Here is an 11,792-nt window from a genome sequence, read left to right on the forward strand (position 1 = left end):
CATTTGTGATACTTAATCCTTCCTATGAAGCCAGTTGGGGTGGGGAATGTCTCCTGTTTGTAGTTTCAGTGGAGGACAGAGAGAGGGGTAGGGTTTGTGGGAGAGAAGGTGAAGCAAAATTTACTTTTGTTGTTCCTGTTGCAAAATGTTCCTTATAAAAGTGATACTATATATACATGGTTATATATAATGTACTCAGTGCAGACACTACGAAGTTCCACCTTGGCGAATGTATTTCTGGAGTTTGAAACAGCTGTCTCCCAACAGCTGCATTGCAGTAAGACTTGGGCAGGTGGCCCCAGATCTGCCACTTGCCAGTCATGTTCAGGCTCAGGCTCCCATGCTCACAGTTCACAGGAAAGAGCATGTCTTTCTGGAGTGGGTGCTATGGCGAGGTGATGGACAAGGCAGGAGCTGGAGGCTGGGATGTGAGGAAGGAATCTGCTGTCTTTGTGCTTCTTTATCATGTCTCTTTTTGGTTGCGAATTCACATCAGCCTAAAAAAAAATAGTCACACCAAAAGGTCTCTATTTCTCATTTCAAGAATGCTTATAGCACACCAACCGGCTAAGCAAACTGGCCCCAGATATTTCCTGTGTTGTGGCCAAAAGCCATTAAATGTAACTCAGAAGAGATTAACTTGATAGTTCTGTACATGTGGGTTTTGGTTTTCCCAACAGACAGGGAAGTCTGAAGTTTCTGCCTTCACTGCCTATTCTCTCTCCTTCACTGAGAGGCACAGATGCTATCCCCCATTGCTGGTCAGAGGACAGACATTGGAGGGGAAACGGGATCAGGAGGTCAGCTCAAAGATGTGCACCTACGGAGTTACATGGAGACCTTCAGGAAAGAGGGTGGTCTGTCTAAAGTCCATGCAGATCCTTGCCTTGGTCCTGAGTCTGTGAAGCTGAAAATAGAGAGAAGATGGGGTGGCAGCTGGGGTGGGGTGGGGTGGGGGTGATGCTGTCAGGATATTTAAGGGGAAAAACGACAAACATACCATTTTCTTGTGATAGCCACACACTTCATCTACAGGCAATGAATGGTGAACGTGAAAGTTACAGACTTCATCTACAGGTAGTGAAAGGTGAGTGTGACAGTTACAGACTTCTTCTACAGGCAGTGAAAGGTGAGTGTGACAGTTACAGACTTCATCTACAGGCAGCGAATGCTGAAGCAAAGCCTCAGGAGAAGTGAAGCTTTCATCTGAGGAAAAGGGAAAAGGGCTCGCCAATAACTGGGCTTATTTTAAAACATTTGTCATTTGCGCTAAAAAGCAAAAAGAGGGCCAAACCCTCAGATGTCTCCAGTTCTCATCTGAATGAATGCCTGCCTTTGAAGTTCAACTCTAGGCCAGCCATCTAGCCTCTTAGCATTACCATCCAAAAAACAGTCTAAAATTTATGCGCGTGAAAGACCTACTCAATTTGGCAGCTAAGCAGCTGTAAGAGGTAGACGGCAGTCACAGGTACTCTCGATTGGGGACCCTGCAGGAGCAATGAGGTACGTCGGTGCCACTCAGAAGGATCAAAGTAAGAAGAAACAATTGATCATTTGAATAGTGTATTTTATTTAACGCAATATAACCAATAGGCAATTGCTGGACATATCAGAACATGCAAAGTCAGTATAAAATGTTAACGAGGTGAAGTTTTACATTATTTTCTTTTGCAGTTTTGGAAATCCAGTGTGTATTATGCCTGACAGCACATCTCTGTTCATCCCAGCCACTAGCAAAGGCTCAGTAGTCACGCGTGGTTAGTGGCTACAGTTCTGACCAGCGCAGACTAGAATCTTTCCACCGAAAACTTTAGTCAAAGGATAAGAAGAGTCCTCTGTACCACCAAGCCAGGCCGAGGGCAGGGTGCTACACTCTAGAGATGTCTACCCACAGAAACAAATGATGGCATGCAATCTCTCAGCCACATGGTCCTGGGGGGGTCTCGCAAGGGAAGTCAGGGTGTGGGGGGATTTGGGAGCGCCTGGGGCTCAACCCAGAGTCGGATACAGGGCCGGAGGGGCGGCCGGGAGACTGCACTCCCTCCTCCGCTTACCTGAGTCCACGCTGAGGCCCAGGCTTTGGGCCACTTCCCCGGCGGGGTTCACGAAGGCTCCCCCGGGCGCGGCCCACCCTCCGCCCGCCGGCTCGCCCTTGGCCGCGAGCTCGCAGGGCGGGCTGCCGGGAGCGGGCGCCGAGGCAGGGGCCAGGCGGCCGGGACGGCCCGAGGCGGCGGGCATGAGCAGCGGCCCGTAGCGAGGGTCGAAGTGGGACGCGTACACTTCGTGCACCGCCGGCCTCGGGTACGCGGAGGCCTGCGCTCCCAGGGCGCCGCCCAGCGCGTAGGGATGGTGCGGGTGCGCGTGGTGCGGATGTGCGTGGTGCCAGTCGGCCGCGCCCTGGTGCAGGTGGCCGTGGAGCGCGGCGGGAGAGTAGGGGTCGGCGGCGAAGGGCAGCTCCGAGTGCGCGGCTGCCAGGGGACTGCCCAGGGGCGCGGGCACCGGCGCCTGGTACGCGCTGTTCCAGAAGGAGGCGGGGAAGCTTCGCTGGCTCATCGGGAAGGTGCCTTCAGCTGGCCGGGGCGGGAGGAAAGCGAGAGAGGAGTGTGTCACCGGCGGCCACGCCAGCCCGATCCGGCCTGGGGACTAGGGATCAAGGGCTAGAAGGCCACGGAGGGGAGGGAGCCGCAGCCTTTGCCTGTGGGTCACCGCCCGTTGCGGGTGACACGGAGGCCAGGGCACTGTGAAGTGAAGGCTCCCGAAAGCCCAGGGGACCTCTGAATCACCCAGTTTTGTAGATGGGCCAGCAGTACAATTTCTCGTGGTGGAGGAAGGCGATTGAAGTAGAGAAATTGCCCTCTCCCCTCCGGTCTAGGGCAAACTCCCTTTTCCAGGCTGTAGTCCTGCCTCCAAGCTGAACTCTTAGGTCCCTCTGCTTATGGTCTAGCTATCTCACTACCTTCTCTCCTGTTTCAACATTCCCTGGTCCAGGAAATGCTCTGTTTCAAGGAAACTGTCTGTAAGACTGGGAGACCAAAGAAGTCCAAGTCCTGTTATTTAGTGGTGTTCTCTCTAGAAGTCTTCTTTCAAATATATCCCTTTTCCCGCGAGAATACAAGGAGAGAAATGGGGTCGGTATGTTAAAAGAGCAGCCGTCTTATAGGCTTAAAAGAAAAAAAAAAACCCTCAAGTTTTAATTAATAAACTTTCTGAGCAAAATGAGGATGCTGGAAATTAATAATAATAATAATAATAATGACAACAGTCATCAGCATCACTGTCAACTCTTTAGATTATGGTAGCTTGATAAAAGAGGGGGGGCTTAGGTCAAATTTGCTGCCTTGGGTAGAGTAAGGAGAGAGAGAGAGAGACATTCAATCTAAAGCCCCTTTATGGCACACCTCTTCTGAGGCATAAGCACTACATGCTAGAAAATCTAAACCAGCCTGGAAAGCATTTTCTGAATGGTGAACAAATGTCCTGTAAAAAAAAAATATTAAGCAACAGGAGACTAAAAGGGACGTTTTGCACTTAAAATGAATGCTTTGAAATCTCTTCTGAGGACAAGGTTTGTGCAAAATGCCAGATATTATTATGAAAATAACGAGGTGGAGTGAAGATTGTCATTCTTGCACAAATGACAAATGAAAATTAGTTTTTTTTTATATACAACGAAATTGTCACTTCTCAGCTTAGTTACACATCAAAGACTAAACTGACTGAGAGAGCTTTGGATGGTTTCCTCAGGTAATAGAGGAAGACTGCCACTTTGGTATTCGTCCTTTGAGTAAAGCAGATGCCTATAGGGAATGTAGAAAGAGACTGATCTGTTTGGAGAAGCTGTTAAAGGTGTTCTCTTGCTCTGCTACTCACTGGTTTGCATTACAAACAATTTCTGCTTTAAGATTTCCCAAGTATTTGAAGCCTGGCAAAAAGCCGGCTGGTTTTGGGAGGTATTCTCAAGCAGATTTTTGCTCTCAGGGAAGTTGACAGGCAAATTTTCAGAAACTGCAAAGGAGCCTTGTGGGCTGTTGGTGAAGGTTCTACTCCGTCGGCTGTGAGAGACCTCGGGTTTCCACAAAAACACCCACAGACATTTCAATTTTTGACTCTTACAGCTTTCTCTGGGGATGGCTAGGAGGGCAAGTGTTATTCTAATTTTAGAGACCAGTGAATACTGACCTTCTAGAGGTTAAGAGACTCGCCCAAGGTCACTGTGCTAGGGATTGGTAGAGCCAATGCACGCATCTAAGGCTTCTAATTCCAAGGCCACCGTCCCCTTATCCCAGCCTCCAGGCCACCGCTTCCCCCTGCCTCTATAAGAGCTTATGCTCTTGCTCTTTCCCTTGTTCTTGCCTCCCACAAACACTGTCCTTCAACCCCTCTTTTATGTTTACTGCTCTTTTGGCCTCACCTCTTTGGGTCCCTGGAGGTAGACAGATTGGCAGTAGCCCTCCACCTACCCTTCTCAATGAGGTCCCACTCACCTCTCCAGGGTCCGGAGCTTCTGTGAGCTTTGCTGCTGGTACAGCTTGGGGTATAGCTGCTAGGTTGGCTAAGGGCCCTACTAAAATGTTCATCCACCACAGAGCTGATGTCCCCCTGGAAGTAGGTGAAGAGGACACATCTGGAATTGATGTACTCAGCTTCAGGTGGACGCTCTTTCTCTGGGCTGTCCTCCTCTTCTTTGACACTGGCTGGGGTTTGGTTGGAAAACGAGGAGCTCCCACTGGCACTGCTGCTGGGGCTGGCATTGCACTCTTGGGCTTCCTGCATTTTTGAGTAGTAGGCTAGTTTCTGTTCAGAGAAAGAAAGAAAATCAGTTTCAGAAGAGAGGGTCAATGCAGGTTCATCTCTAAAGTATCTCTGCCCAAGCTTTGTGCCTGCAGATAAGACCAGCAATAGATGACAAAACAGTTGCCTCTAGTCCTGTAATAGAAAGATTAAAAAAAAAAAAACCTGCCCTCTTTGATACCCTCACTCCCCAAAATTGCCACTGAACTGCAGGAAACCCCCTCTTAAAATGTTGGGGTGAAAAATCTCAGAAGCCACCAAATTGATCAGTTAATCAACCATCCGTTAATCAACCAGACAAACAATGTGAAAAAATAAACAAAGAAAAACTAAATCAGCGTATAAGGACTATAAGCTGAATTCAGCTTTCAGAGTTGTGCTCAGGGCTTATAGACTTTTACAAACAGAAAGATAAAAGGCACCCATGTCAACTATTCTCTACATGAGAGCTTAGAGCAGAAGAGCAGGAGGCAAGATCAAGCATTCTCACGAGGAAGGAAAGAACAACAACAATAATGAAAAAACAGAATCTACACCACGCAATCAGGAATGCAGTGCCAGAAGAAAACACAAAAGAGGTCCCAAATCCTGCTGGATCTTTTAAATAAATGCAAGTAGATTTTTGTATGCACACCTCCCACAAATTGTTTTCCAAAGTCATTGTCCTTGTTTTCATTAGTTTGATTTGTTTTGATGAAAGATTTCATACAGCCCAGGCTGGCCCTGAATCTTGCCACGTAGCTGAGGCTGGCCTTGAACTAAGATCTTCTTGTCTCTCTGCCTCCAGAGTGCTGGGGCCACAGGCATATTTTCAGTACTAGTGGTTTTAACATATCATTTAAGTAAAGAAAAGTCAGCAAAGGACTAGCACACTGTGAGCATCTCCACACACATTTCGGACAGAAGTTATAAAAAAGAAAAAGGTTGGGATCCTTATATGCTACTGAACAAATCACTGTATCAGTGAAACTTTAAAACCAGGTGCAGCTTCTGAGAACATTGTCTTAGAAATGACCCATAGACGTGGCATACCGGACGTGGTATACCGCTAAATCATTCTGGAGGCAGAGATGGCCTTGAAGGTAAGGGCAGAGTGGGAAGAAATTTTATGTAGTAGACAGGTCCAGGGTCCAGGAGGAAAAGGAAGCAGCTGGACAACCTCTCTCTCTCTCTCTCTCTCTCTCTCTCTCTCTCTCTCTCTCTCTCTCTCCTCTTTTATAGTAGATCCTCCCATGCTGGGGAAGGGCTGCTGATCTCAGAGGCGGGGAACAATAGATACCAGTTTTTTAAAGTCATCATCTACGAAATGCCACGTTCCCACTTCGTTTACAGCGAGACGCCACGGAGAATCCTAAATCTAACTGGGAGACTACAAATTCTAGGTTGGAAAGTTTGCGCTGGGGTGGGAGGGACTTAAAGCAAAAGTCATGTATTGTTTGGATTCGCAAACAAAATTGTTTAAAGTACTGACTCAAACATTACAATACAGCTCCATGTCCCTAAAAGAGTAGACCAGGCGCTTATTTTCCAGTCCCGTCCAGACTTCTGATGTCCCAGGTGTGTGCCTTCACTCTTTCCCTGGAATACTGTCCTCAGATTCTGCTACCTTTTCTAGGGACAGGGAAGGAAGCCCTGTTTGGCTAGGCACACAGCCCAAGGAAAAGAGACACAGGCAGAATCTTATGAAACTTAAACATTTGCAGGAGCGGGGTTAAGTGATCTTAAAAGTGACTTTGGGCTGTGGGGTTCCGCTACTTAGGACCCGGAAAGGGGAACTCCAAGGGCAGATCAATCACACCGGAACAATGCTCCCTAGAATTCCGCAAAACGCAGATCACCAGGCCAATGCCTCCTGCGCGGTTCACCTGGTAACGAATCCCCCAGCTCCGGAGCTAGTTAGCCCGACCGCCTGGGAACTGACTTGGAGACGATCGAGAACCTTTCCATCTTAGAACGACAGAGCCAGGCTTTTGATTTCCTTTTTTTGTTTTGTTTTGTTTTGTTTTTATTTCTACTGTCAAGACCAAAGTTCGGATTCCCCTGAATAAGCTTTGCGGCACCGGACTCTAAAAGAAAATTCAGTAGGGACCACCCATCCTCCTCTGGAGAAGGCCTCGGTGCACGCCAGTACGACTTAGGTGCTGTTTCAAGACAGCAAATGAACCAGATGAAAGAAAATTAGCTAACAGCGGTCGCAGCCCATCCCGGAGTCTTTGGGTGCCTGTCTGTCGCCCCTGGCTCGTGGAGGCTCAGGCGACCTTTCGGGTAGTCGGGGTACTCCACCGGTTCCCGCCCCAACCGGACTGACCCGTACCTGGTGGTAGGGAGTGTAGGCGGCTGCGAAGTAAGGCTGCGGGGGACCGTAGACCTGGTACATAACATCCAGACAGCTCATGGCTCTCCGCCGCGGAGGCAGCCGAGCGGTTTCTCATCCACGCTGTTTCTGGTGCTCTCAAGGATGCTGCAGCGGCGACGGCGGCGCCCGGAAGTCATGGGCCGCCGGGCGGTGCTGGGCTGGGGATGCGGCAAGCTCGCTCCCCTCCCACTCCGCGGTTCCAGCCGGGCCGCGCTCCCGGGCAGAAGCGCCCGGGCTCCCGCTAGTGCGCATTTAAACCCCGCAGCTCGGGGCGCGCTGACGCTACAAGGGGGCGGGGACCAAAGGACAGCGAAATGCACCAAGAGTTTCCTGGGACTCCTTCGCGGGAAGCTTGTGACCTGGGTGCCAGAGAGTGTGGATCCTACGTGTGTGTGTGTGTGTGTGTTGGAGGCAGGCTTTCCTCCCGGAGCAGCGATTTCCCAGGGATTTCCCCCTTTCCTCGTTTCCACGAGGGACAAAGACGGCATAGACACAAAGATAGAGAGGCCAGCAACAGTGACAAGCTGGGGAGCGCAGAGCGCGGGGAAGTCGCGAGCAGCGCCTGTAGCAGAACCTCTGCTCCTAGTTCCCTCGAGGTTTGGGAACGAGGGACGGAGCTTTCGTTTGGAACCTCCGCATTAGGAAAGGAGTCTCGGCACTCCGCGGGGAAGTGGCTGGCAGTGGCTGGGACCTACCACCTCTCATGCTGGCCCACCTCCTCTGAGCTTCCACTAACCCTTGTCCCCAGCACCCCCTCTCCAATTTAATTTTGCTTTCTTGGGACGCTCCTCTCTATTCGTGTAATATTCGATCCCGTCGCATTCTCGTTGTTGCTCTTCAATGAACCAACTCGATTCACATGGACAGCGCCGGCTCTGTGCGAGCGACTTTCCAAGATGCCCCCGAGCGCCTAGCCTAACTGGGCCCCTTCACGGGGCTCGCCAAGCCCCGGTTGTCCGCCTGGTGGTTTAAAGTTCCTTAGTTTTTAGAACAAGGACTCTTGGTTCTCAGTCAGGGTACTTGGGCTGTCTCTTTGGTTAATTACTGTGATGCTTAGTTTCCTCTAAGAAAGAGAGGTAGTGTGTCCTCCACTCGGGAAACGCGTCCCTTAGCGGTTCCTTCTTCTTTTCCAGTGATGCCAGCGGGGATGAGGTGGGGTAGACTCTTCGATGGAGGTGGGGCTCCTGGAGTCTGCTCCAGGTTCCAGAAGCAGCTTTTTTTTTTGGGGGGGGGTGTGGAGGAGATGTAGCAACGGAATCCTCTGCCCCGTCCAGTGTAAGAGTGAATTGACACAGGGTTACCTCCGTAACAAGGTCAAGTGGCGAAACGGTTATATGTCTGTCTATGTGTGTGTGTATACATGAAAAGAACTTCAAAGAGCCTGGAGAGCCAGTTTTAGGGGCTGGGGTAACAGGTGATGAGCGTTGGGAACCCAGAACAGGGATCTTGGATAGAGTAAAGTGAAGGGGGAACTTTGTTATCTGCCACTTTAAACCCAGTAATAGCAACTCACACCGATTCTCACTCAGGCTGTAAGCAATTAATATTTGAAGATACCTCTTTTTAAAAGGTGAGCTTGTGTGCCAGGTGGTGGTGGCGCATGCCTTTAATCCTAGTACTCCGGAGGCAGAGACAAGTCTACAGAGCGAATTCCAGGACAGCAAGGGCTACACAGAGAAACCCTGTCTTAGAAAACAAAACAAACAAAAACAAGGTGAGCACTTGAAATCAAATTGCTTTCGTATTGGATTTTTGGTCTGTATCTTCCAAAAAGGGGGTCCAATTCAGCTTATAAATGGGAAGCCAACCTGAGGGATTCCTCAACTAACCACAGTGTCATTTACTACAAATTAAAATGTAAAAACTGTGCTACACCGGTATTCAAACTAAATCCCAACACTTACAAAGGCCAAGGAAGGAGGGTCACTAGGATTTGGGCCAGTCTAGTCTACATAACAAGTCGCAGATACCAGAAGAGAAAAATAATACAGACAAATAAACACCCCCCCCCCAGTACAGTTTTATAGGGGCTAGGTCAAGGGTAGCTTAACCAGGGACATGGGGACACTCTGGAGCTTTCCACTTCAGAGTTGTACAGGAGAAAAAAAACCATTCAACTGAGCTCTCTGCTACTCTTGGTCTGAAGAGTTTCAGAAAATGAGGACTGAGTGTCTTCTGAAGGGAGGCTTGTTTGTGTGTGTGTGTGTGTGTGTGTGTGTGTGTGTGTGTGTTTGTAGAGGGGAGCATGTTGGGGAGGAAGCAGAGAAAAAGAGAGACAAGGAACAGGAAAGCTGTCTCCTCATCTATGCCCTTTCTAGAGTTTAGCTGATGGTGTTTTAGCTAGCTATCTCCCTGCCTCTTTACCTTCCTCCCTCTCTCCCTCCCTTCCTGCCTCTTTCCCTTTCTTTCTTTCTTTCTTTCTTTCTTTCTTTCTTTCTTTCTTTCTTTCTTTCTTTCTTTCTTTCTTTTTTTCTTTCTTTCTTCCTCTCCTTCTTTCTTTCTTCCTTTCATTCCTTCTTTCTTAGTTTGGCATTCCAGGGAAAGATCACTATCACTTCTTCAAGCCCAGTAAAGTGTTATATCTGAAAAGGTTCATAGCAGTGGAGTAGACTGTAGGAAAGAGAGAAAGCTGATGTGATTGTCCCAGGCTGCTTTTGGTCCATATGTCTCCAAGCCCTCATACAGGAAGTAGATTTTAACCATCTCAGTAAGTAATGATGGTCCATGAGTTTAATAGGATATAGGGAACTGGGCTTGGGGGGGGTGTCAGTCTCGAAATTAGGGAGGAGGACATTCCTTTCCACCCAGAAAATTAGGAGCCTCAGAGTTTCAAAACACAACCAAAGGTTGGAGCATCAGTGGTTCTTTTCTGAAAAGCTGTCAGGCATATTAAGATATTTCTCAGCTCCACAGATGGTCTCTAGTGTATAATGAAGCACAGAGTAAAACCCAGGTACCTTAAACCTTTTACTACCCCAGCTGTTCAAGGAATGAGGTAGAAGAAACTAGATTTTGGTTCAAAGGCTTGGTGCTGAACTGATTAAAGAAGACCAATGTTTTCTTCCCCTTTCCCTTTCTTTTCCCTTCTCACACTTTATTTTTCAGAGGAAAGACTGTCCATTGAACAGTTAAAAATGTTGAGAATTGGGTTTCCATGTATAAAAGGGTCAACATATCACAGAAAAGCAAACTCATAACTAACTGTATCAGAATGTGTGTAACTTTCTAATTCCTTCAGGATAGATTGAGCTCAAGGCTATTTTGTTGAACTGCTAGGATTCCAACAAAATGTCCTTTCTAAAAAAGGGGGGTATTTTGTGTGTGTTTTGCTTGCATCTTTCTCTGTGTATTGCATGTATCCTGCATGTATCACTGCATCTCTTTAGGCACCGAAAATGTTCTTTTAATACCCTAGTTCATCAAGGCATGGGGAATCATGCAGACCGCTGATGCAGAAGAGTTGCAGTGAGTTTGAGGTCAGCCTGGGCTGCAGAATGAGAGAGACCCTACATCAAAAGATAAAGTAACTAAAGGAAGAGCCCCACTTGCAGTTTGCAAATCTAACATGATCTAAAATTTGTAAAAATAAGGTATCACTCTTCTCAAAGTCAGTAAACTTAATTCTTCTGAGTGTTCACAGGAGTCAGAAGAGGTAGTCAAACACCCTGGAACTAGAGGTACTGATTGTTGTGAGCCAATGGATAGGGGCTTTGAATCAAACCCAGACGCTCTGCAAGAGCAATAAGTGCTCTAAACTGCTAAGCCAACTTACCGGCCTCAAGAGGTATTTTTTTAAAAGGGACATAAGCATAAAATTAGATGGGCAACCCATGTCAGGCCAGGCCTTCAGTTGCCTGTGGTTTTAGGCCTTCAGTTGCCTGTGGTTTGTTGGGATCATAAGAGCTGGCATCATTTGCTACCTTATTCTGCCAACCAGAGGGTTGAACACAATGGTAATCTCAGAGATTTCCCTCCCTAAAGCCTTCTTGCCACTTTAACTGAAGAGAGATGTGTTTGGATTTAGGGGAACAGCTGACAAGATTTGGTGGATTCAAGCTGTTAATAATATTAAGTGAAAACATTCCTGCAAGGCTGGGTTTTCAGGTGTGATGTACAACCTCTAAATCACAGCCCACTAGTGGAACATCACTAGTGGAACATCACTAGTGGAACATCTAGGTGGTGGTTTTATTTCAGAGAAATAAAATGAGGAGGAAAAGAGAGAGAGAAATCCATATACTGTGAAGCCTTACTAAAAAGCTTTAGTGGAAAAACAACAACAACAACAACAACAACAACAATAATAAGGATTCAGTTGTTTTCATACAAACTTAGAATACATCCTAACAGTGTTCATAAAAAGTCATGCATGGTCAAGCCGGAAGAATGATTAAGACTACTTGATTGATAAGTGGAAGTTTGGGAATGGACATTCTCCTCCCTACATGCTGTTATTTAGGAGTGTTGAATTTTACCTGCATCATATTTTTTTAGAGTATTTTAATGTAATTTACAATTTAATTGTATCTTTGGTGAAACAGCCACAACAGTTTAAATTTCATGTTCCCTTGAGTTTGTGTACCCACTGAGAATGGTTAAAAATATACTTATCTTTCACAAATAAATTGTAAAAATGAATCTCCAC

The 11,792-nt window shown here is 47.4% G+C and overlaps 1 protein-coding gene across 1 annotated transcript; it reads right to left on the reverse strand.

Moving 5' to 3' along the window:
- Positions 1–1,571: 1,571 nt before the first annotated feature.
- Positions 1,572–7,305, reverse strand: Vgll2 (vestigial like family member 2). Its single transcript, XM_055599442.1, has 3 exons — positions 7,106–7,305; positions 4,485–4,794; positions 1,572–2,570 (listed from the first exon to the last, which is right to left on the reverse strand). Exons 1-3 carry the CDS (start codon positions 7,184–7,186, stop codon positions 1,990–1,992), a joined length of 972 nt encoding a protein of 323 aa, XP_055455417.1. The 5' UTR covers positions 7,187–7,305; the 3' UTR covers positions 1,572–1,989.
- Positions 7,306–11,792: the final 4,487 nt, after the last annotated feature.

Source organism: Psammomys obesus, unplaced genomic scaffold (genome assembly GCF_907164565.1).
Source record: "Psammomys obesus unplaced genomic scaffold, mPsaObe1.curated_primary_1811, whole genome shotgun sequence".
NCBI lineage: Eukaryota > Metazoa > Chordata > Mammalia > Rodentia > Muridae > Psammomys > Psammomys obesus.